This window comes from Pongo pygmaeus, chromosome 6, assembly GCF_028885625.2.
Source record: "Pongo pygmaeus isolate AG05252 chromosome 6, NHGRI_mPonPyg2-v2.0_pri, whole genome shotgun sequence".
NCBI lineage: Eukaryota > Metazoa > Chordata > Mammalia > Primates > Hominidae > Pongo > Pongo pygmaeus.
Window position 1 is genome coordinate 68,195,817 of NC_072379.2, and position 27,737 is coordinate 68,223,553.

General features: G+C 35.2%; 1 protein-coding gene and 1 long non-coding RNA gene across 16 annotated transcripts in view; both read right to left on the reverse strand.

Annotated features, from left to right (window-relative positions):
* Positions 1 to 13,922, reverse strand: part of LOC134739862 (uncharacterized) — a 47,513-nt gene extending 33,591 nt beyond the window's left edge. Inside the window, exon 1 of the long non-coding RNA XR_010126921.1 lies at positions 13,166 to 13,922. This is a non-coding gene — a long non-coding RNA (uncharacterized LOC134739862). The remainder of the gene's footprint in view (positions 1 to 13,165) is intronic.
* Positions 1 to 27,737, reverse strand: part of HDAC9 (histone deacetylase 9) — a 911,013-nt gene that overhangs the window by 473,366 nt on the left and 409,910 nt on the right. For 11 of the 15 annotated variants that reach the window (XM_054496835.2, XM_054496837.1, XM_054496844.2 and 8 more), the window contains one exon: positions 26,260 to 26,322. In XM_054496835.2, coding sequence (XP_054352810.1) covers positions 26,260 to 26,322 — 63 coding nt within the window. The other 4 variants (XM_063667493.1, XM_063667495.1, XM_063667494.1 and 1 more) reach the window with 4 other exon arrangements.

Genomic DNA, 27,737 nt, shown 5'->3' on the forward strand with positions numbered 1-27,737 from the left:
TCAGTATTAACAATTGAGCTTTATGATGTAGAAGCTAAGATACTCTGTCATGTCCAGTTATATGCTTGGAAAGAAATTGGACTGGAATTCTTGATTAATCCTCAGGATTGAGACAAGAAATGAAAATGTGGCCAGACAGCTAGGGGTGCACTCTTAGCATATTGTTGGGAGGCCCTGGCTCCTTAGAGTTTCCCAGCACGGAGCTTTAGTCCTCTCCATCCCTATCCTTTCTTTGTTAAAACGTCTATTCCCACATCTAAAGAGCACTTACTAATCAGGTATCTTTTGGTTTAGTCTTTCAGAGTGTGTGGCTGTTAGTTCTGAATGGCCCTAAGTGCTTTTTTGTACTTAGTGGAGCCAACTTAGCCATTCACAGAGAAGCAATTTCTCTATAAATGAACAGATTTTCACACGTGGGCTGTAATATATGCATAACACATTTCTCGCGGTGTTAATTTTGGTCTAACATCCTCCTGTTGGTCTTGATTACCTTGGAGACTTACATCCTGTCTTCTGTATATATGTAGTTGTTAGTCACTTCTACTAAGTTGTCTCACCACCATTTCTCAAGAATGATAACAGAAGACACAATATTTCAATAACTGATTTTTCCTTTCAACAAATGTTCATTCAACCTCCTGTTTCCAGACATCGTACTAAGGCTTAGTCAAATCTAAACCTCGTGTAAAACTCTAAAATGCTGTAAAGGTCCAGCTAACTTTGTAGTAAAAATAAATGGAATCATTTCAGAATATTAATTGAATGTTTTTAAAAAAAAAACTAAGTAAAATGTAAATCTGAATATAGGTTCACTTCAAATTTATTATCATTTTTCTAAAAACCGGAAATCCTAGACTGTTGTTTATGATTAGTCATATTATTGATATGGCTGCAAGTCAAACATAATCTGAATTGAACGTATCTTGAGAAAACAACAGCATACGAATAAATATGGTGAGACAGTATGGTGATAAATGCCATTTGGGATAGCATATTAATGGTGAAAAAATAGATAGCAATTTTTTTAATTGGGAGTATTAGAAGCTTTATCCATTTTGCTTATTTTATTCATGGTGTGCAAATCAAATAGATGGACGACTGGACACAAATTCTGTGTAAATGATCTATATTGTGACAAATTGCAAGGCATCTGGTTAAGTGAGATATCTCCCTTGGGAAATAAAACGAAACAAGAAGTGTTTTTCTTCTTAAAAATCTGTACCCTGGTAGATAGGATCCAACATAAAATTAAACATCTCATCTAACTTTTCCAATGCCATGTTTCCAAAAGGAAATTACATTAAATTTGTCCATTCAAAATGCAAAAAGCAAGACATCCAAGAATGAGGTTTGTAGCAGAATGTAATTTTAAAGACATGATTTTTCTCCATTACTGGAGATATCAAACGTTTTAAAAGCCTGTTCTTTCCTAATTGGATTCCAGATCATTATTTTTCTGGCCAAAAAAGAAAGGTTTTCTGCATTCTTAAAATAATTAGGCAAGATTTCAAATCAAATTATCCAATTTCAAACCTCTATTTTTCTCTCTAAAATGCCTGTTAGAGGAGGACTGCCGATGACTAAGCTTTGTGTCATTCTCATGGCTTTATTAGGAGAATGTTCTAAGTCCTTCACTTTCTATGTAATCAGAACTATAATTTCTTCAGGTTATTTTAAGACCCAGCTATGGCTAAAGCAGGAAACTCAATTTTATTCTGAGCTGTAGACATGTCGACACAGCAGAGCAGGGCTCCAGCTTTCTGGGCTATCTCCTTTCATAAACCCTCTTGCTTGGTGTCAGACCAAGGCTCTAGGCTAGTTGCACTTACTCTCTGGGTGTCAGGTAACTGTTTCCAAGACATTTAGGGTAGTAGGACTGTTATTTTGGAAAATATGTGTTGACATATTATTATTCTACAAATGAAGAGCTTACTTGTCCAGAGAGCACCACTCTTCATTACATCAATTTGAAAATCATATTCAACTGAAGGGCAGTTGAGAAAACCCAGGTGCCAGAAACATTTGATAAAAAAGCAGAACAGAAAGCTCATATGTCTACATGGTTCATCATACTCCCTTAGAATTTTATAACTTAATTAACCAACTCCATTTAAGCCTGCTTAGTTGCCTCTAATTATTCAGAAAAATTTTCTGTGTTGCAAAGTAATATTAATAGTGAGTGAGATTTCTGCAAGTAACAGGTAACCTATTTCTTCTATAGTTGTGATATATAACTAAGTAAAGAAAGGAGAATAGGACAGTATAATAAAATAGAAAAAGTTACCTGCAAGAGGTGGTCTTCAGAATGAAAAGAAAAATATAGCATGATTACTTTAATATTTTGATTGATATCATGAAGTTTCTCACAGATATGTAAATTAATCTTATTCCTGAAGTAAACTTATTATACTTTTAATTATTAATTAACATACTGATATAAAAACACTATATTGAACTGTGATTTTCATGCTAGCATTTTTTTTCTTTGGGTTAAAATACTTTCACTACTTTTCTACTCCTACTACAACAATAAAATAATGGAAACAAGTATCATGAATCCATTAGTTGAGCTTACTATGCTATATGTACTGTATACAATTCTACATTTTTTTGCATTCATTAATATATTGAGCTCATCCTTCTATGTTAATATATTCAGACATTACTTAATAACTTTAATGACTTGTATTTCAGAGTATGGATTATGTATTGACTTATAGTTAGATTGCCCTCAATTATCCATTATTATAACTAAAACTGCTGATAAATATCCTGGTACATAAATTATTGTGAATTTGTGCAAGTATTTCTGTATGCCAATTAAGTAGAATTACTAGATTGTCGGGTGTGTAGATTTTTAATTTTTATAGTACTGCCAATTTATGCTGCTCCAAAATTTGAACAGTGTGCTCTTCTACTAATACATGACAACACCCCTTTCCTCCAAACCACAATCAACACTAAGCATTATCTAGTCATTTATTTTTACTCCCATAATGTTGACAAAAATGGCACCTCATTGATGTGTTAATCATGACAAAGATTGATCATCTTCTCAGATACTTATTGCCTATTTTTGGTTATTCCTTTGTAAATGTGTTATTCATAGCCTTTGATTATTTCTCCACTGAGTTACTGGTATTTCTTATTGATTTACAGTTTATATTTCTGCTTTATAGATATTAACCTTTTGAGCATGTAATATATGGTAACTTTTTATTTGTCTGTCATGTAAGAAAAAATAGGGTCATAATTTGTCATTTAACTTGTTTCTGACTAAGAATACCAAGTCAACCATTATTCTTTTTTAACTTTCTCTAGATAGGATTACACTGACCTACATCTTTCCTAGAATGAGTTGTGATGACATCACTCATAAGCTCATTAATATAAATAGAAATATTTTTCCAAGGCATAATATCTAAACCATATTATTTGCTAGCATCATTTTCATATTGATCTATGAAGCAGGGTCTTCAAACTAAACGTTAGGTTCATTCTATACATAGTATTTATCAATCACTTAGAGCCCACAGATGTTTGCAAAACTAATAATACAGACACCGGGCTTCTGGACATAAAGATTCAATTTCTACCACACTGTAGCTTCAAGGGGCAAATGACACATCCCACAGCTTCATACACGTTTGATTTCATTTTGGAATAAGAGGATCTAGAAAATAAACATTTCACATGTCAGAAGCCTTTTCCTTGAAATATCAAAAACAATTCCACTTTAATGTTTTAAGGTATGCTTTCCAAAATGGGTTAGATACATCTCTGCTTTTAAAGACATCTGTAACATGGAGGAGCCAGCCAGGGCTATTACTGGCCTTTCAGTAACTGCATTGTGAAACTGTGGTTCCCTCAGGGCCAGTTAAATACAACAGTCAGCTTTAAAGGAGGTGGGACAGCTTTTGCATTAATTTCTCAACCTTTTCTATATTTGGAAGATGGGTTGGTTTTCTTTTTGCTTTTTATTGTGTGCTGTGGCTGTAGGTAAGTCTTTAGGTAAGTCTAAATCTAGTAAACTCCCCTGCTTGTAATCTGTGCCTTTTAATCTTGGGCTGAAAACCCAAATAATCAAATTTGTTATCACTCTTTCTAAAATTGATCACTTACGTTTGCTAGGGACACAAACTTCTTTCAGTATTAAGACACAGAATTGACAGTCTCTCCCCAAAAATGCACATGTACACAAATACATTTGTTTGCAGACAATTTTCTTAGATTCAGAAACTACCTAAAGCTCATTCACAGATCCCTTGGGCTCTCCAAGTCTCTTTCTGGGTTACTTCAAACTCCTGATTTTGATTCGTATAGAAGAAGGTCCCAAATAAATGAGTCATTAGAAGTCAGTCTAGCTGGGGAAGATAAATACCAGTAAATCAATCACTGTGGGAGAGAGTAAATCAATAAATGCAAGCGTGTGTGAAATAATAATAAATAATGTCCTTTTAAAAGCTCAATTAAAACAAATAAAATAAGTGATTATTTGCTTATGGTGAAAATTCCTCATAAAATTTTATTTCAAATGAGAAAACAATGAAAAATGTATGTGTGAACACTGTATAACTGTAAGTGTGAGCATGTGAGTGAAAGAACTGGGAATAGAAAATGAGAGGGACCATTTGTATTTTTAAAACAAAAAAATTGTACTTCAGCCAGAAAAGCTGTCATTCCAATTACTACTTCAGAAGTATAGTCAGGAGTTTCTTAGCATGTGAAAGAAGATTCTTGTCTTCACTACCCTGTATCTTGTCAACTCTGCACAAAAAGCCCATTTTCTGCCCTGCTGTCACAATTCTGGCAGAAACAGAGGGGTGAAAATGGAAGAAAATAGGAGTAAAGGCCTCTTCTTTAATTAAGGCATCCTGTCTTAACTTGTACTCTTCTACCTGCAACATCGTGTTCTGAAAGATGGACAAATGTTCAAATCAGTGTTCAGAAAAGAAATTTGACTGACAAGAGAATAACAAAGTTGGTATACGATGTGTAATAGATTACAGCTAATTCTTTAGAATGAATGTATAGAAGAACTATGATAGCAGTCATACTAGACTCTAGACTGTGAAAGAGGAGAAATGGAGGGGAGGAAATAATGCAAGCAGCTCTCACATCACACAAGCTGATCCTTTAGTTCGTTCATTCCCAAACATCGTATTCCGTTCTTACCAGGTGTAAGGGACCATACTTTACATGAAACTACAAGTGGAAAGTAGCAAGTAAATAAAACATCCTCAGAAGGCATTTTCATAATGTATTCTTTGAACTTTTATCATTTGTAAGAATAGAGTCAGGTGGCAAGCAGTGAAATGAGACAGTCACGAAGATGGACTCTTAAAAGATATCAATTCCTGTAAACACGTGACGCCCTGCACTGCATAACCTTTCTGAATATGTCTGTCTTTAAATACCAGAAAGTAAATCTGTCAATGTGTGAGGTCATCAGTTTTGAGCCAAAAAGTTTATCTTGGACTAAATATTCATATTTATTTAAACATAAATTAGAAATATAGAGAATGCTGGCTGAATTGGGGTGATGGTGGTGGTGGTTGTTGTTGCCAGAAAAAGAAGCCTAAAATCAGATGACTTTTTAAGTAACCTTTCTATATAATTTTTTACTACTATGCCAGATGTTTGATTTTTCAGCTAAGGCAGATCAGATGCTCAATGTATTTCTCTCTCTCTCTCTCTCTCTCTCTCTCTATATATATATATATATATATATTTTTTTTTTTTTTCTGAAATGGAGTCTGACTCTGTCACCCAGGCTGGAGTGCAATGGCACAATCTCAGCTCACTGCAACCTCTGCCTCCCGGGTTCAAGTGATTCTCCTGCCTCAGCCTCCCAAGTAGCTGGGACTACAGGCACACACCACCACGCCCGGCTAAGTTTTGTACTTTTAGTAGAGACAGGGTTTGGCCATGTTGGCCAGGCTGTTCTCAAAACTCCTGACCTCAGGTGATCCATCCACCTCGGCCTCCCAAAGTGCTGGGATTACAGGCATGAACCACTGCACCCAGCCTAATATATTACTATCTAGAATGTGAATTTGACACACATCAGAACATCCTCTGGGGTTCTCATGTGAAGGAGGTGAGAGGAAGGTTGAGTTGTCCTTTCCCTGTTTCTGTTCTTAAGTAAATAGGATATTGACTAGGGCGGTAAGGTGGCATCCTCCTTTCTGGAAATCACAACTCTAATAACATCAGCCATCCAGAACATACCAAAGACTCAAGTGATTTTGGCCTTTTATTGTCCAAATTACATTTTCTATGGATATAAGCATAACTGAATATATTTTACCCAGAGGAAATCCTTCTTAAAGGTCTTTTAAATTTCATTTTAGAAACCAATGCAATAAGCCCAACCATCTGAGGTTTTATTCTCTAACTATACTGCACATAATAAATTAGGATGACACAATGTGGCCCTACTAGAAAGAGGTCTGCAGGCAGGATAAAGAGTATAAAATCACAGCTGCAAATCCATTTTTGTCTGAAGAAAACAACCCAAAAAATTTTAAGTGTGACTGAAGAACCTCCATATTTGAAGTATGACATAGTTAATATTCATAAAAATCATAATGTGTCCTTAGTAAAAGCATCATGAAGAATGAAAAGAAGTTCTTCTTCCCTTTAAGTTTTAAAATTAAAAATTGGCTTTTAAAATATATTCTTTATATATCTTATGTCTAGAAAACCCAGGATAAAAAGCCTAGAACATTTAAAGTGCAAACGCACATGTGCACTTGAAATATCAGCTGCTGTAAATGGACGATATTCAATCCATTCATTCATTCACTTATCCCATGAATATTCATTAAGAAATTATTATATGTCAACCAATCTTCTAAGCCTTAGGTTTGCTTATGTTGAAACTCCATATTTTAATTAACTCAGGGATTGTATTTTTATTTTATATCTATTTCCTTTAAATGTTAATGAATGTGTTCAGGGATGGAACCCACTTTGTTCTCCAAAAGTATAATGCTCTTTGATCTCATTGACAAAACAGAAGACTGCTTACTGCCATTCTGTTAACTGGCTACAAATCTTGGTCCAGGATACTGTAGCCTGAAGGGTTCAATGTATCTAGAACTCTACCTCATGTTTTGGGAGTTGCTACTTAGCTCTGGATTCCACATAATATGTCTAACGCTGTAGGAGTTAGAAATCTTTGCAAACTGGCTTTCACCAACTACCCAAGTAGCTAAAAAAAAATTTCATTCTCAGAATACTGAATATTTGTGAATGACTGATGTGTTTTTGGCAACGAACTGAATACTTCAGTGAGGCACACTATATTCAGCAATGAGATACACTTAACATATGAAAGAAAAATTTCCATGCATTACATTTCAAAAGATTGGAATGAGGAAGAAGGAAAAAATACTCTTGTTATCTTGATTGCAACATGTAGCTTTGGCATCATTTAAATATCACCATAGTAGGTGTAAAACCCAATAAAATATGACTTTAGAACCAATAACCAATATAATCTCTCTTTCTGTTTTTAAATTTTAACCATATGACTATAAACTGGAGTTTAGAAAAAGTTATGAATAAAAATTCCTAAGGACTATGTAGTACTTATCCCAAAATACTAGTTTAACGAACAAAATTATTTTTATTGTTATTATTTTCTTCTTATTATTTTTAGAGACAGGGTCTTATGTGTCATCCAGGCTAGAGCGCAGTGGCATGATCATAGCTCACTTCAAACTCAAATTCCTGGACTCAAGCAATCTTCCCACCTCAGCCTCTGGAGTAGCTAGGCCTACAGGCACACACCACAACAGCCAGCTAATTATTTTTCGTTTTTATTTTTGTAGGGACAGGGTCTCACTATGTTGCCCTGGATAGTCTCACACTCCTGGCCTCAAGCTATCCTCCCACCTTAGCCTTCCAAATCACTGAGATTTATAGGCATGGGCCACAGCACACAGCCAAGAAAATTATTTTGATTAAAATGAACTGGTGAAAAAAGATAGCTGGAAACAATTATTTACTTATTAAGCAGCTGACCTGCAGCAATTAATTATATTAAGTGTTAATATTTAACTGGAATTTCTGCTTTTTTACAATAATTTCTGTTATTGTGCTAAACTGAAATTTCTGTTATATTTTAGCCCAAAATAAGTCCGAATTTTTAAAAGTGAAATACAATTTTAAATTGACCTAGAAAATTCAAATGTAGTTACTGGGCAAAGAGATTGGAAGAAAAACATGAACACTAATGATACAACTTTATATTTCTGATAAACAATCAAATAATAATCTTCATTACTAAGATGGTAATAAATAGTTCTGAGCTATAAGAAATTTGGTATATAGTCAAATTTTCCATCTATTTCTTTCTACTTCTATTAGAAGAATGACATAACTCTTGCTACAGAGAAAAATATGAAATAGTTCAATTATAGTTGTAATACATGCATTATATATGCATATACACATACAACACATATACACACCAGAGAAAAAGAGAGATTGATTCAGATTGTTTTGAGGTATCAAACTAAGCTAGATAAGTCATAACAATTAGTGATAGTTCTTTGTAAACGGGTCTATAACAGACCACAACACTTTTGTGAAAAGGCAATACATTCTAAGCCAAAGTCAGACACAGCATTAAGATTCAAAATGAGCAATAATGTTTAAATAAGCTAGAAGTGAATGGGTTTCTAAACCTAAAATCTGTTGGATTATAAACTAGCAGTATCAAACAAATTACTGGGGTTATTTGCCCACTAAATCAAAATTACTTTGGAGGTTCAAGAAAGACATAGTCTTGTGATATGATCTGGTTTAGGGAATTAAAAAGTCAAATCCCTAACATTTTTAAGGATGGCAGGGACCTAACGGTAATCTAGGCAACCCAACCTAGCTTACAGATGCCAGAGAAGACAGCTAGATTACCTATCTTCACACAGACAGTGGCAGATTTGGCTAAACCTCCTGAAAATCCTCTCTGTTGTGTTGAAAGTGATGTAGCCACAGTGGCCTTCATTCTGAGAACAGCCAAATACATAATGGTCTCAAGGCCCTTGGCATTGGCTGTTCTCCCTGCCTGGAATTGCTGTCCTTTGATCTTTGCATGGCTGGGCTCTTCTAGTCACTCAGGCATCAGCTTAAAAGTCACTTCTTCATTGGTCTTTTAAGGCACTATTCAGTGACTAACTTGGTGAAGCTTTAGGATACAGTTACCTACCTTTCTTCCTTGACTGAATTATCACCTCTCTATTTCACTCTGTCGTACTCATAGATCTGAATCTTTTATTTGGTCTCAAGTTATTTTTTGAGAATTGAGCTAGATAAACATTGTGTACTTCTCTCACCTAGTTTAGAACCACTTTACTAAAGTCCCTGCCATATCTTCATAAAATTCCTTCCTGTCCCTCTATACAATGCAAGATCCTACATGCAGGATACAATACATAGGCTTTGCAGAAATTTAAATTGTAACCTGCATAATTGGATAACAACAGTATTACAAAAATAGATATTTGAGTACAAAATCATTTGGCTATGAGTTTAAAAACTGAATATATTAATTGTTCCCAAACTATTTAATTAACAGTTTGTCCTCTTTCCATTGATTTCTGATGCAAACTCTGTCATACACAAAGCCGCTAAAAATAACGTTGTATTCTATTCCTTGTCATCTATGTGAGCATGTCCCTGCCCAAACCAAATAATCATTCTTAATACAGCTTTGTATGACTTGACATCTAGGCTTCTTCTCTCCATTTGTTGCTTTACAAAACTGCCATTTGTGCACACTTACTCGTATATTTGAATTTTTGGAATCAGTATGCCTTTTTCCCTCATAGATCCTGTCAGGATTTTAATCAACATTGTGCTGAAATATAATACACATATAATGTATAGAAGAAATTTATAGCAGACTATGTATGAGGTGGGAAATTGAATGGTTAGTAGAGCTGAGGTGGAAATCAGATTTACTTCTTGTTATACATCACTTAGTGTATCTGACTTAATACTATTCATCAAGTATCTTTTTTAAAAAACTGTTTTAAAAACAAAAAGATACACAGATTAATTTGGGAATAAATAACTTTTTAAAGATGTAGTCTTCCTATTCATGAGCATAGCATCGCTCAAATCTGATCAAGTTTTCTTATATGCCCTTCAACGTTATTAATTTTTCCATAAAAGTTTCATTTGCCATGTAAATGCTAGCACAATTACATTTTGTGTTTGGTTGTTTTTTATATAAAACAATCCTTTCAATGTTTTATTTTGTACTGACCTTGTACTAAGCAATATAAGTGAACTCTTTATTATTTCAATTATTTTCTTTTCCTTTTAATTTCTAATACATCTTACTGAATGTTCATGTCTTGAAACATTGACTAGGACATCCAAAGACAATTCCTGATATTAAAGAGAATGTATTTTAATTTTACCATTAAATATAAAGTTTCAGATAGGGTGAATGGGTTTTGGTCGATAACACTTACTTCCCTCTTCTATTTTTTAGTTTAATAAGAGTTTCTATGCTGGAAGTATACTGAATTTTATTGCATGTTTTTCTACATCTAATGAGAAGATCTTTTTTTTTTTTTTTTGCTTAATTCGTTATTAACAGGGCAACATTCACTGATAGACTTTTTTCCTATAACCAATCTTGCATTCCTGGAATTATCTCTCCATAAAAGAAAATCCATATGGCTAATAGCATATGAAAACCACTCAAATCCAAAAGTAGTCAGAAAAATTCACAGAAAAAAGTAATTCTCTACCATTTTCATCTTTAAGATTGGCAAAAATACCTACAGTCTGACAATATCCAATATTGGCAGGGGCGTGGAGAAAATGGGTCTCATATATATGACTGGTGAAGCATAAAGATAATCTCTGTTACCTTTTGGTTGAGTGCCCAAGGAAGTTGACTGGGCAGTAGATAATCAAATAGAAAGATGTTGTCTCCTGTGTATACTAAACAATTTAATATTTGTCTTTTCTTTCATTTGTTTATTTATTTATTTGAGACAGAGTCTCACTCTGCTGCCCAGGCTGGAGTGCAATGGAGTGATGTCGGCTCACTGAAGCCTTGACTTCCTGGCTCAAGCGATCCTCCCACCGCAGCCTCCCAAAGTGCTGGAATTAAAGGCATGAACCACTGTACCTGGCAATTTAGTTTGGTTTCTAGTCATCTAAGACTGAACTGAGATGGAGGTTTCTAATGTTAGAGTTATATCTATATTCAGATTTGAAACTATGTGCTGGAAAGAAAAAGTAAAAAAGGAAAAAGATATTGATCTTTCCAGATCAAGGATGTGGAAGAATGTCCATTTAATTATTGGGATAATAAATAGTGAGAGACTAGGGGTACTACGGGTATCAGTTGATTGAGGGTTGTTTTCCTTCTTACAATATAAAAGTTAGGTTAAGTTGATATTCAGATAATTTTTTTCTAATATTTTTATGTTCATCTTTCAGCAAACAAATGAACAATGATAAGAAAGCCTAATTGGCAGCCTTTGCAAATTCACTAAAAGGACACTGGCATACATTTGTTCACCATGATATACTACACTGTGTTCAACACCTATGCTGTAAAATTTGGTTTTATTATCTAACTCCTTTCTCAGCCCACACATCTATTATCAACGAACTCAATTAATTTTCTAAGTCTTAATGCCCTTATCCTAACTTATGCTGTTTTAAGGATAAAACAGAGCAAAAAGACTACCCTGAAAGATTTATATTTTATTCCCTATACCATTCCTTTCCCACATACACATAAAGATAATTTTCTCATTCTTCTCTTAGAAGAGTTGTATATAGAGATTGATTCACCCATTCCATCTATATTTCCTTAATATCTCACTATGTTAACTCCTTGTTCTGACATTTTACTTTAGATAATTTTACAAATTACTGACACCCTTGGCATTGAGATTTTGATTAAATTGTTCATCAAAAATCATCGCTCCTTGCCCCCTTGTCAAATAATATAGCTAATTAAATAATGCCAGAATAAATGTAGATGAGCTAGATACCAATCGTGGGGATAAATTATTTCCAATTGATATTATTATTAACAGAAAAATCCACCTATTTTTGCCCCTTACCTAAGAAAATTGTCTCTACATAAAAATATAGGAGAAGGGAAAAATAGTATTAAATGCAAAGTGGTATTTGAATAACATAAAAGTACACCTGTAATCATTTTCACAACTAAATTTATTCTTCTCTTGGATTAAAAAAAGTATGCATTTATATTCAGGCAGTCTTAAATTAGCTATTTCACATTTCACATTTTAAATGCAGACACATATCCCAGGAAATTTCTATTGGCATTCATTATTCATTGAAAAATCAAATCAAATAAGAATATTTCCAAATTCCCTTTGTTAAGAATAACTGAAGCATTTAAAGGGTCATATACACGTTGTTAAAGCATTGGAGGTCATTCCTGCTTACATTCTATAATGAATAATTTTAATTTGGGGACAAAAGGCTCTAACACCTCAAAAATGTCTACATTTTTCAAATCTACAAAGAAACTGAGGAGTAATTTTCTTCATAAAAGAAGAAATCATTTTTTAAAAATACCAAATGTATAAAAACACATTGTGCAATAACACTGTACTCTTTAATCATTCATTCATCTAAAAATAGTCTCAGGGATCAATTATATGCTAGGTACTGTAGGGAATAAAAATAGAAGTAAAACATGATCCTTTTCCTCTTGGAGCTTATAATATAACTAATTGGGGGGATGAGGACACACATACATAGTCACAGTGTAAGACAGAAAGTGGAAATGTTCTAAAGAGAGTAATAAAAGGACTATGAGGATCGAGAGAGAAGGGAGAAAGAGAAAAAAATACACGTAATTAGGGAAGTATTAATATTACAGAGGTGATGGGGAATCAGTGGTGGTGTCAGACATTAGGTAACATTTGCATTGGGCTTGTAAGAGAATTTTCCTCAGTGATGACCAGTTGGAATAGAGCATTAAGGTACCTCAGAAGAAGGAAATACCTGTAATTCTTAGAATAAGAAATCAACAACAACAAAAACAGATAAACAAGCAGCCTCATTTAAAAAATACAGCTTTCAAGTACCCAATAAATACTGATTGAATGAGATAATCACTCAGGGGAAAAAACAAGTCACTACTAACCATTTTTCTCAAGCTACACTGTGAATCCACAAAGCATGTTGGCCAGGAGTTTGGCTCGGTCTCAGTCTTCTTGAGCCTAGAGAAAATCGTAGCTGACAGTCTTCCCCTGGTTCTCCCACCTACCCATCGATAAAGGCTTTCCCACCCCTTCCACAAGGCAGAAGTAAGTGGAGATTAAAATAGCTCCAGAATACTTCCTGCTCTATTCTAATTGTGCTTTGACTTAGACCAATTGGAATGTTGAGGGAAAACCCCATGAGGCATCAAGCATGTGAGATAATGTGTCAGTCCCTCAAAAATGTTTGTCCAACCTACTCTGTGTATCCACCGTTGTTCCCTATTCACAAAGCATAATGTGTGGGGAAAAATAGCTCTTAGCTGTTTCTCCCTTTTTAAAAAATAGATGTGTCACCTTCATGAAATACTTCCTTATACAACTATTTTTTTGTAACAATGTGTCACGAATCTAGCCAGTTGCTAACCCAACGAAGACTATGTATGCTATGTATGCTAAATATTTTCTTGGGAAGTTATGATTCTCCAGCCGCCTAACAAAGGTGTGATTTGACCCATGATCTACCTGAATTAAATACCTGGCACATTGTAGGTACACAGTAAATGCCTGTGTGATGAATACTGTATTTTATACCCCTTTAAAAAGTGTGCAATATTGTGTTTATGAGAAAATGTTCTAAGACTTCTAACTTCAGCTGGCGAAGATACTCTGCTCCCCTTCTTTTGGGTTTCTGAGAAAGACAAACTGTTTGCTTCACTAAACTACTAGCAATGACTCATACTGCTTGGGTAAGAAATGTAAGCACAATTGACAATGCAGGTGAGATGAGGGACAAGGGTGAACCTTGGGAACAAGGAAAGGGAACAAGTTCTAAAAGAGCCTTCACTTCAAGTTAATAATATGAATACAAGAGAGAGGCACTTGGTTCACGATCTCTATGAAAAACAGCGAAAATCATGGCTAACAGCCTTTCTCCAGTTCCCTTACCTACCTACTGCTAAATGCTTCCCCATCCTTTCCACAAAGCAGAGGTAACAATATGGAAATAGATCCAGACCATTCCTAATCTATTTTAACTGTGCTTCTGTTCTACTTGACTTAGACCAAATTAAATGTTGAAGGAAAATCTACTTTTTTTTAGAAAGATACACTTTACAGCTTAGCATACCCAAAAGCCTTCACTTAACTACCCTAGCTACCCTAGCTAATACTGCCCTATCAGTCACTTCCTACCCCATTGTCTTATTTTATTTCACCTTAATACTAATTCCTATCTCAAGTAGCTTTATCTATCCATCCATCATTCCATTGAACAACCAACCATGTATCTCCTTGTTTTGTTTAATAGCTGTATCTTCTGTGTCATATGGTTGGTTCTTAAACAGTTTTGGGTGAAAAAATGAAGCGATAAATGACTCTCACCTCAGTTCCCAAAGCTTCAAACAATTTCATCTTCCAAAATCTTCGACCCGCTCATTAAAAGAGTGGTCAGGATGCAACATGTTATGTTGTTCCTTCAATTGCTTCCACTTCCACTCTCTGAATTTATTTCCATCTTGACTTCTTTTAAGACACATTTCAATTACTGTGTGTTTCCTATTTTTGTCTTTCATTTTGGAAATTCCTAATGGTCAGCAGATAACCAAACAAAACACAAAAAATATTTATCTTTTAAAAACACGGGAGGCCGAGGTAGGCGGATCACCTGAGGTCGAGAGTTCAAGACCAGCCTGACCAACGTGAAGAAACCCCATCTCTACTAAAAATACAAATTTAGCCAGGCTTGGTGGCACATGCGTGTAATCCCAGCTACTCAGGAGGTTAAGGCAGAATAGCTTGAACCCGGGAGGTGGAGGTTGCAGTGAGCCAAGATGGCACCACTGCACTCCAGCCTGGGCAACAAGAGCAAAACCCCATCTCAAAAAATAATAATAATAATAATAGCCGGGTGCGGTGGCTTACGCCTGTAATTCCAGCACTTTGGGAGGCCGAGGCGGGCGGATCATGAGGTCAGGAGATCTACACCATCCTGGCTAACATGGTGAAACCCAGTCTCTACTAAAAACACACAAAAAAATTAGCCGGGCATGGTGGTGGGCGCCTGTATTTCCAGCTACTCGGGAGGCTGAGCCGAGATCGCGCCACTGCACTCCAGCCTGGGCGACAGAGCGAGACTCCATCTCAAATAATAATAATAATAATAATAATAATAATAATAATAATAATATGTAATGAATATTTGGAAGACCTGTATAAGTTATCCATTCTATAGCATTTGGCAAATGTTTAACATAAAATGCTCTAACATCCATTTTAACATTGTTATCATTTAGGAAAAATGAGTTAATAGTAAAAAAATATAAAATGCAAATTTAACATTAAAACACAATTCTAATTTTAAAGCAAAGTAACAATTGCTAAGGTTTGAATTAAGCACACAAAGTAAATTGAGAGAACATTTCTCAAATGTAAACTGCATATTTTACTGTATATGAGACTTGCTGGGAATATCAAGAGGTAGCGATACCCAAACAGCAAGCAGAGGTTTACACTTACTTTTCTCATATGCTGAGAATTTTATCTCATCTATTTAAATCAGTAACTCACATTAGTGCATTATAATGACAGTATCTTTTATAGTTATATTTTATATATTGTGGTAATAAAGCTAGGAGCATTGGTGTTATTTATTATTAAAAGTCATTCATGATGTATATTTGCCTTTTTCCCATACCTTATGGTTAACCTGTATATTTATTGTGCTTATAATAGTCAATTGTTTTTCATAAACCAATTCTTAAACCCAAGCTTCATGGGATTGGAAAAAAAACAACTCTAAATCTATTGGAGAAACTGAATAGAATTTAGATTTCTTAGTTTTTAGAAACAGATATATATACACTTTCAATAATAGAATCATTCTTACAAAGTGAAAAAAGAAAACAGTATGTGTGTGTAATGCCATATTCACTAGAAGGGTCAATGGCCCCAAGGAGCTCTGTTTATGAGCAATATTAACACCAAACAGAGAGCTTAGCAATGTCTGTTTCTAAAAATAAACCCTGTGTGTCTCTTGTTGTCATCATCAACCAGAGTCCTGTGTGCTCTGAGACAGCATCAAGGCCGCCTCTTTGCCTTTCTATAAGCATGATACATCATTACCAGAGCTCTCCCTTTTCTCTCAAGGTGGCAGAGATAAAAAGAATTCTGCAATCACCCTAAGCACACATTTAAACAACATTATTGCCCCTTAAGCAGACGGTTATCATGTTATTTTGGCAGCAGGAAGGAATCTGTGGTTTCACTTGAATGTTATTCTTCTTTATTTAAACTACTAGAAATAACCCAAAAATGACAGAATGCTCTTTCTATAAATAATCATTCCAGTGTAGAGTTATATTAGGAGGTAACTCATATGGCATGATAACGCCTAACAAGCTAATCTTAGACCTGCGATGCCATAAGATAGAAATACCGAGGCTAAGAATAACTGACCCAAAGGAGTCAGGCTGCTAAAGAGAGGCACAGACATGTGGACATCTGCAGGTTTTAACGCATTTAATGATCTTCTGAAAGCTTCTTTCCCCTAGGAAGGCAATAAATTATGTCAATCATTAACGTGATAATCAATAATGCTTTTACAATGTATTGATTCCTGAAGATGGCTCAAGATTCTCATAGCAAATAAGATCATAAAAATTACCTGTTGAAAAGCAAAGAGTGGGCTTTTGCATAATTGGATTAGTAGGTAATGGGTGAATTTTATGCTTAAGCCACCTACAGAACATATAATATTCATCCAATAAAGTAAAATATAACTCAAGATAAAATAAAATGTAGTATGATGATAATACATATAAACACAGCCATCCAGTTTTCACCTAAAATGTCCAAACTGGACCCAAATTGGACAGATATATATTCAAAATAAGTAGAAACTGAATTATGTTAGCTAGATCTTTATTGTGGCTAGAGAATTTCACATTGCAAGTTGAAATTAGGATTTGAGTGGTGATATAGGCTTTATTAACCTTACATTTCAAGGTAAATACCAAGGTGAGCATAATTCAAACCTTTTGGTCAAAATAAATGAACCCCATAATGCTAACATTTCAAAAAAAATTACTTTATCCTGCCAAAATACATTAATAATAATTTGCTATTTTGAAGTGGGGCTAACTTTACCCTCATGATCTGTGTATCATGAACACTGGCAAACAGGTGCCAAATGCATCAGGAATGCTGCTTCTGTCCAGAGCATCTGCTCCAAGGAAAAGAGCACGCTCATAGAAGTTTGGTTTCCTTAAGCTCCTCTCAGCCCTGGATAGTGCTAACTTCCTCGAATTTAATTATCTAGCACTGAGAACATGAAGTAAGGATCTTCCAACAAAACTTTCAACATAGTTGCCTATTTGTGCCTTAAACGTCCCAGGATTAAGAAGTCTGCCTAGATATTTGCTTATACATATATAAATGTGCCCACATTTTTAGTACCAAGCAGAATTATCCTAGGCTAAATATTTTTTGAGGAAAAGTGGCAGGATTTTAAACACGACCCTACCATTTCCTACCTACAGTAACCATCAGTAAATTTCTTATCTCTCTGAATATACTTCCTCAACTGTAAAATACCAATATTGCTGCAACAACTACTGTATTATTAAACTGTGGTGAGGATTAAATGATAAAGTGATACACAGAGAAACTTTTGAAACATTAGCCATTGTGTCAATAATAAAAGAATGACATAAAAATTTTTGAAAAAATATGCTTACAATCACTGACCTCTAAAATTGGAACTAGGCTGGGCACGGTGGCTCATGCCTGTAATCCCAGCAGTTTGGGAGGCCAAGGCGGGCAGATCACTTGAGGTCAGGAGTTCAAGACCAGCCTGGCCAATATGGCAAAACCCCATCTCTACTAAAACTACAAAAATTAGTCAGGTATGGTGGCACATGCCTGTAATCCCAGCTACTTGGGAGGCTGAGGCAGGAGAATCACTTGAACCAGAAGGTAGAGGTTGCAGTGAGCCAAGATCATATCACTGCCTGGATGACAGAGTGAGACTCTGTCTCAAAAAACAGAACAAAATAAAATAAAATAAAATTGGAACTAAGCAACTAGAAGATCAGAGAGGAGTATGACAGAAAAAAACAAAAACGGGTGGTGATAACTTTCTTTCTAACTTAAAATGGATAGTTCCTAATGTAAAAATCATGTACTTAAAATACACCCTTGAATTTTGATTATGAGATTTCAAAAGTACCATCAAGAATAAAGTTAATACAGTGCTTAACACAACAAGAGCTTTTTCTTATTCACCCTATTTGGGGTTCCCTGAAAACTTTCTGGGTAAACACATTTTTACTAAAGCAAGAACTCCCAAGCTATGATGTCATTTAATGAAAACTCAGTGAAATTTACTTATTTTTTGTTTTCTGGATTTTGGGGGGTTTATTTTGTTTTTAATATCAAGTTTCAAATTTTGAAACAACTTCACGACATTCTCATTTGGAAATGTCATGCCTTAGACATTCACCAAAACGTACCTCAAGCAAATTGAAAATAACATCCACATGGCTGCAACTGGGTCGATAATGAACATACATTACGAATTTCAAAGTTTCTGATACAAGTGGTGAACCATAAGGAGAAGCAGGAAAATAAAGTCGTGGGTATTTCCAACCTTATCAGCATGCAAAAAGTTTAATCATAAGCAAATGACTAGTTACACTCTGTGGTTTGGTAAATTTCTTTCTTCCTTAAAAGTGGTTTTCATTGGATTTAATTAATGGGTATTTAAGAAACACTATACACGAAAAGCCCATCACTTATTTTACTATGGAAAAGTTAACATTATGATAATGAATGGAAAATATATTCTTATAAAAACACAAGAAGTACTTATTCTTATATTCATGAATCATAGCAACTTAGAGTAAACCTAATGTTCTCTGATAACACTTGAAAGTGTAGGTCGTTTAGTATTGTGAAAAATGTTGTTTAAATTAAATTTGTTTTGTGCATCCGACTTAGTTGAAGAAAAATGGAACTGGAAACACCAGGCATTTCCTCTTTCTTTGCTTCCTTATTGCCAACTTACTGGGAAAAGAAAAGGGGAAAACTGCCAACAGGAAGGACACCACATATCCCAAGCTAACTACTCACTTCAGCTTCCTTTCAAAAACAGGGGGGGACCATGGCACAGCCAACACTGATTTGAGGCAGAGGCCAACATATTTTTGAATTTCTTCTTGAAAGCTTCTTTTCTAAAGTTATTTGCATGAGCTTTTATTTCAATTAAATTATTTTCAAAGCATTCAAATTCAGAAAAAAATGTTAAAATGTAGTTATCATTCCATATTGTAAAAATTGTTCATGATTCTTAAAATGTAATACTTGTGACAACCTACTGGCAAAGACATTCTGAGTATTTTTAAGATAATCCTCCTTTCGTATATTGAAAACAATTCATATATTATTATATTTCTCAAAAAAATTTTTGTGTGCCTCGAAGCCAACATTAAAGGAATACTCTATCCAAGTTTATAATAAATGCTTGTAAGGCATGAGGCCACAATGTTGACTCTCCTTCCTTCAGAAAATGTGATTAATGGCTTAGAGAGATCCAGTTTCTTCTACAATTACTTCAGTCTCTTTATTAGGGGGCTTCTTCTAACAATAGACAGTACTAAGAAAGGCAATCTATTCAATATTAATAAAAAACTTATATTCAATACTAGTAAAAAATACTTATATTAGTATTTAAACAGATTTATTATCTTCATGAAAAGAAAGTCAACACCCATAGTTCAACTATGAAAGGGAAATTATAAACATAGTCCATTTACTTTATTATATTTGTGGAAACTAAAAGTAAATAAAATTGCAAAGAAACTTCTAATCACCAATATCCACGTTGTAGCAAATACTGCTAGTGCCTAGCTAACATCTATTCCTCCTGCTTCTTTGTTCTTCCCCAACAGAAACTTGAGCAGGTTTAGGTATCCTGCCTTCCCAGCTCAGTCATGGGTCCCACTCCTCTGAAAAACAAGTGAAAGAATAGGCAGGTGATGCTATTCTAGTCAATATAGTATAAAGGACGATTTGCTGGAGAAGTCTGGGTAAGATTTCTTTCCTTTAAAAGAGACGCCAAGACAGCAGTTTCCCCTCTTTGTCTCTGGAATTTGTCGTGCATAAATAACATGATGTTGAAACTGCTACAAGTCAACTTGTGACCATTGGAGGATCCAACCTTTGTCTCTGCAATTTGTTATGCATAAATATACATAATGCTTGGAACTGCTACAAGTCAGTTTGTGACCATTGGAGGATCCAATCTTAGGATCACACCAACCAAGGCTAAGACCAGCAGAGTGGACCTATATGAAGGACCTGAATGCTGCTGCCATTTTTGACTACCTGATGCTGCCTAACCACCCAACTACTTTATCACATGATAAATGTCCTACTTGTCTGTCATTTTGACTAGAGTGTTATTTGCAGGAGAAAACAACCTAACTAATATACCCACTACTTAAAATTAATTACTGTTAGTATTTTGACAGAGTAGCTTTGTGTGGGGGTGTGTAACGAACACTTCTCATAGAATACATGCCTATTATAAAAAATCATACACTGTAAAGAGGTATGATGCTAAAAGAAAAAGCCCCTCCTCTTCACCAAACACAGCACAGCATCTTTCCTTATTTCTTCCTATCTTTATATGAATTCTTCAGGAGATGGATGGATAGATTTAAAAAATTATAAAAATAAGAACATATCACTGATGTTACATTTATTTTTAAAAATTGAAATTAAACTTAACTGAATTTAAATTTAAATTTAACTGAATTAAGCAGATTTAAAACTGCAGTTGAAGGAACTATAAATGTACTAAATACTTCCTTAACATAAGAGATACTATTTCCAAAAAGACCTCTTTAAGGTTAAATAAACTATTTTTAAAAATCAGTGCTTTGAATCTTTTTTTTAAGTATGTGTTTCTATTTTAAGCAGCAGGGAGTCTGTCCCTGCTCAGAAAGGGAAGGATATTAGCATTTCTCACATCCTTCCATCTCACCTCTCTCTAACACCTCACACTGGCCAGCTTTATTAATATTTTTACATTCCCCTACTTTATAATATCTGCTTTCTGCCCTATAAACACAATCCAATAGTTGTTTAAATGCATTCAGTGCTCCCTCATTACTTTGATAATGTTTTCTCTACTTTTGAATTTAGTTTTTTGTTTGTTTTAAGTTCATCTCTTCACTGTGTGGCTTTCACTGTCAAGCAGCCTCTTTCATGTTTGAGAATTTCTACTTTGTCTAACTATTTTCCTTTTTCATTCACTCTGATTTTTTTCAAACCTTTCATCTTTATGTGTAAAGATTTTTACCTGGGCCTATTCTGTTTTCTTCTATTTCTAATGAATATTTTTTTCTATAATCATTATGATTTTCCATTCTTAATTCATTTCCTGAGATCTATATCTCCTTTCTCATCTCATTCTCTTGTTTATCATCTCACCTTTCAGCTTTTTTTTTATATAAAATTTATGTAAGGCGCTCTATTTGTAGGAAGCAATACTAAGACGTCTAATTCCATGGGTTCAATGAGTTGATGTTTTTCTTCTTGGTAGAATCTCTAAGGTTAGTTGGTGAAAGGTACGTCATTCCAAAGAGCTATAGATGGATCTTTCTCCCAATTTAGTATGCTGCTCTGAAGCCTTCATTTCTACTATTTCTCAGCCACAAGAGAAAACAAGAACAACCCAAAATGGTGAGGATATCTACTCGGTTTTCTTCTCTTCAGATTTGGGAATCTTAGTGAGAATCCTCAGGAACTGGTCAACTTGCCAGTAAAATTCTAAGACAGGCCAGGAGACAGGTCTCTCTGTTATGATCAAAGAACCTCTGCATCCATTTTTTCCTTGGCTGTTAGCCTCTGAGGTATGTTGCATTAGGTTGTATCATTTTCTTTGCTCAGTTACTGTTGGGTTACAGTTACTATTGGGTGACAGGGGTGAAAGGAGTGTTTGTTGGCGGACATGCTATTTTGGGCTCACATCATTATTTATCAGTAGTGAGAAATTATGAGGCACATTTTAAAATCGCTCATCTCCAAAATTAAAATCATCATTTAGAATATTTTTTGAATTCAGAATTTGGATTTATTTCAGTCTTCTAAGGGGTTTTATTGGATTTTCTTACTTAATGGACATAACAATAATTATGCCTCCTGTGTCATCCTTAGAAATATGAAATACTCATTCTTATCTCCATTCTCAATGAGCCCATTTATAATTATATTTCTGATTGATACCTATCATCTATCTCAATTGATAACAGACTTGCAAGTGAAGATAACCTGAGTTAGAGAATGGCAAAACAGTAATTATGGGGAATACCAGAAGTGATTCTTGACATGACAGGAACATTTCACAGACTTACATTTTCATAATTAGATTCTGCTTTTCAAGTAGACATAAGTGACGTGACTACTGAATCTAAAATGTTCCCTTCCCCTCAACACCATACACTAAGGAACAAAAGGATTCAAAAAAGGGTGAAGATATATAAAAGAATTTCAGGATTTTGATTTAAATGTTTTTCTTTTATACCCTAAAATAAGAATAGATGGCCAAAATATGAGATTTCCTTATTGTAACTATATCTTACATTACTTCTGTACAAACTCTAGGAAATTCCTTCATAATAATTGTTCCAATATTGTCTGGACAGCTCTGCTGCCCAACGTGTTAAGCAACATGCTTGGCAACGGGAGAACACCCCTAATCCTGCCAGCTCCTGCAGAGTGACCTGAGTCAATATGTGTACATGCTTCACTTTCTGCCACAGTTATCACTTACCCTGGCCCACACAAGCCACAAAAGTAGGGATGTACTTGACAAAATGTGTCACTCACACTGAATTCTAAGATTTAATATTATAGAACTTTAAACTAAAATATATTAGTATAATATTATAGAACCTGGTTCTACCAAACATGTTTAGCCTGGCCGAGTCAATATCAAAAAAACATACAACCATAAAAAACACTTGTATTCCAATAGTATATAAAGAGCTGTGTACAAAAACCATCAATATTAGTGCATAATATCCAATATAACTAGAACAACAAATGGGAACTCTAAAGCAACTGCTAAAGAAATTACACAACAGAACCAATGTTTTAAAAATAATCTCAAGAAACCTGCCATTGGGGTTCACTGTTCAATCACATACTGTGCAACTTCTTTGCCTTTATTACATAATGAGACATTTCAGAGAACACACACACACACACACACACACACACACACACACCCTACTCTTACCTATAGTGATAATCTGCATAGGAAAGATCTTAACTCTTATCAAACCAAGGTAACAAAATAAATAGTTGATTTATAAGATAACTAAGGCAAACTGATTATCAAAACAAACAATCATTTCCCCCATGTGACCTCCAATGTAACTCATGTGGCTTGTTCAGCAAGATAGAACATGGCATTGAAAACCAAGATCCTAGGTTCATTCACTAAAAACAACAATTATAATAGTGAGTATACGTTTTAAGGACATATTGATACATTTGAACCTCACAAGAATGCTAAGAGGCAAGCAGGAGGACATCATTATTCTTCAGTTTGAAGATGAGTAAAAAATCAGTACACAATCGGCTAGCAGTGGAGCTCATGCTAGAATACAGAGTGTCTGACTCCTAGAACAGTGCTCTCTCCACTCCTCTGCACTGCTGCCAGGCACCCTTTCTCTCTTTCAAATCCAAAGACTCTGCTTCTAAGCCTATGAATCACATCCAGACCACTGGTCCAAAAGGGAGCTGAACAAGATTTGTAGCTAAATTAAGACAAACATATCCCTAATTTAGCAGTTAACTCAAAGGACAAACCCTACTGATAGTGGTTCACCAGCATCACCATCCGTTCCCCAGCCCTACAGCAGTGAATCTCAGTTTGCTGAAGGTTAAGGTGGGGAGATTTTAAAAACCTCAATCCCCAGGCTGTTCCCCATACCAATTAAATCAGGCATTCTGGGAGTGGAATCTAGGTATCATATTTTGTAAAGTGCTTCTGGTGAGTCCAACTTTGAGAGCCAGTGCCTCACAGGAAGTATACAATAAAGACTAGGTGAATTAAATTTAAGAACATATATGAAATATATGGCATGGTAGGAAGGGTGCAATTGTTTTTATGCTTCAAATTTTAAAAATAAATAGAACTTAGTGATTATGTATTTATACCAGACAGGTTTTGGGAGTCGATTGTTAACCCACATCACCTTTCATTTAATAGCTAGCTGGTGCTTAAATGTTACTTCTTGTAGAACTGGCAAAAGCATGGACAGCCTGAAGCACTTCCCTGTCTGAAAATCTTGTTGCTTTGTACACAAACCATTAAATGCTAGGAAAATGACAATCTCTACTGAAATGGGTGTAAAGTTGTATGTGATTATCAAAGATGTGGAGAAAAAAGTAAAGCTTGCAAACACCTGTAGCCAGCCTTAGCTTCAGCAGACACTTGCTACTTGGAAGGCATGTATGTTTCTACCATATGAAAAAAATATCAAACTCGTAACACAGAAGTGAGGACTAAAAGGATAAAGCAGAGTGCTGAAAAGATTTCTAAAATAGTTATTTTCAAAGGATTCATCCATATTTTTAAAAATAAAATGCTAAGTTAAATGACCAGTCCCATTAGAGACATACCTGTTAAACCCTCCTGGAGCCCTTGTCAGCTTTGCAGCTATAAGAATAAACTGTACTGAAATTCTGGTAGGTTTGCTTTTGTTAAGCAGGCGCTATTCATTAACATAATTCCTGTCACTTAAGTGTATAAATACCAAATTATGCAAAATTGATATTTTATTCTGATTCCATGAAAAGATTGGGTCAACAGAAGGATCTTAAAATTATCATAACTAACCAAGGTTTAAAGAAAACTAGCTTTAAACATAGATCCCCATATGGGAAGGTGTATTAACACAAAAACAGACATCATGCCAACCTGTGGAATATTTCTTTCACACCTAGCTCTACAAAGTAAACACTGCTTTATGTGGCATTCTTATCATGGAAATCTAGGCGGTGATCTATAATTACGATTAAGCCCACATGGGAAGTGGGATCTAAGTGAGAACTTTAAGCCAATTTTAGGTTGAAACATTCAGAAGAGGACAGAAACAAAGAGTTCCCAAAGCTTTAGGAAATAGCCATAGGAAATAAATATGAAAGGCAATAATTACATGTAAGTGATACTGCCTGGAGAGTATGTTCATTTAGTAAGTATAAATTGACAAGGCTGACAATCTCCATCTCCCACCAGCTCATCTCCTTGAGAAACTAGAAATTAGAATCTGTTCCTATTATCCTTTAAAACACTGCACCTGCTTTTAACACATTTACATGTGTGTTATGCCATCACATCTGCCTGACAATGCTAGACTTCCCACATGTTTTTGAAGAAAATTAAAATAAGCATCTGCTAATAACAATTTTATTTCATCCTAAACAGTTTCATTTGGAGCTCATGAGAAAAAGCCACATAATGGAAAAAAGAAAACTACCTTTATAACTCTGTAGCAAACACATTTTAGAAGGTAGGTCTATAAATAGATGTGCTTCTGTAGGCACAGAGTAAATATAAAATCGTCAGGCTAGCAGGGCTGCAATTTAAACTGAAGCCCCAATATGAACTTACCTGATTTTTAAAGTCCTATTAGAATAGGCTTACAATCAGTACAGAGCTCCTTTTTCTAGTTGCATAGTAAAGGCAAAACACCCTCAACTACATTTTACTTATCTCAGTCTCATCTTTCATCAGAAGCAATAGTTTGCAATTTCATTCAGAAGCTGCTGTCCCTAAGCAGACTGAATATGCACAGAAACAGTAATGGAAGGGATCTAAGTTAAACCCTACAGACGCACCAAGAAAATAGCAACATCAACACGAAAAAGCAGCAATTTCCTTAAGAGAGGTGCTTTTCTTAGCTGCATTTCCCAAGCCAGCCCCCTTTCAAACCTAAAACGTCTCAGTTATGAAAGAGGATCTTACCTGAGCTGATCATACTGTGCATTCTTTGCTGAGCCAAGAGCTGCTCTCGTCCAGCCACCCCATCTGAGGAAAAACAGGAGTCACTCTCGTAAATTGTCTGCAGCATATTCCAGTCACTCTTACTTCAGCTACATGAAACATTCATCACTGCTCAGTGCACCGGCCCCAGGAGCTACCCTCGCTGGTTCTCCCTCCTCTCTGAGGAGAAGCAGCAGAGGATCAACTTCGACAATGATTTCCTTTCTGCTCAAATGGGCATCCACTTTTAAAAAGACCTGGACACTTTTCCCATGTTACCAACCTGTGTGCAAAGCAGAAAGGACAGAGTGGATGCTATAGCTCTCTGGAGTTTAGGTTATCCCGGAAACTACAAGCAGGTGGGAAATAGGAATGTGCTTCGGGGTTATTTCTTTGTCAGAATACGTAGAAAATTATTAAGTCTACCCACGAGAAAAAGAAACCAATTAAACCTGGCTTAGAGTTCTTCAGGCTGCTAGGGTTTTGTTGCAAAAACCCTCAGTCCTGCAAGTGGCTTCAGCCGGTGCCCTTCTCCTATCTGTGTCTGTGCCTCTCTTCCCCCTTTCTCAGTCTCTCTCAGCTCAAGTTGGCTAAAGCGAGTGATAATCCATTTGCATATGAATCAACAACAGCATGGCCCACAGGCACAGAAATAGAACAATGGTCGGCCTGAGCCAAAAATAGGTCAAGCATGGCCGAGTGATTGGAGCCTGCATTAATGCATTTAAAAATACCCCAGCAAACCCAGCTGTCCAGCCTCTATCTTTCAAACCATAATTCTCTATTGCAGGGCCTTAAAAGCAGTTAACTCTTTCCTCCCTCGAAGCTTGCTTTACACACTGTGTTTCCATACTGGCGATTCGCTTCCAAAGAAAGGAAGGCAAGAAAAAAAATTAAGAATCATAATTCTAAGAGGGCAAATGCACATACATTTCATTTCATTTTATTTTTGTAGTATGTGTTTTTGGAAGAGAGAGGAGAGAAGTGCAGAGCTCTGTATTGGTTCTAAAATAATACTGGAAGCTTTTGCTCATAATGTGGTTTCTGCCTCACCCACGCACAGCAATCCTGGTGTTCTATTTTTGTTGCCTGTTTCTCAGGCTACACTGCAGTTGGCTGTAGCACTAGAAGCTTTTCTGCCTTCTAGTTTCAGGACTAACAGGAGATTTAGTAGAGGTAGTTTTGGAAAACAAGCACACCCCAGAATAAAATTTTTACGAAGGACAGGCTTGATTTTTTACTTGCTATTTATGCAAGACAATTGTCCATTTCACAAATCCTATTGTATCTTAGTACCACCTATGAATTTTATTGCATTCATCCAGTTAGTACTATATCTATAAACAAAACAAAACACAAAACACAAAACTGTGGCTTATATGTGAAAATTTCCCCTCAGCCTCTCAGGCTAAATTCAATTTACTTGCAAAAGGAAAAGAAAGTATTCTGATTTCTTATGG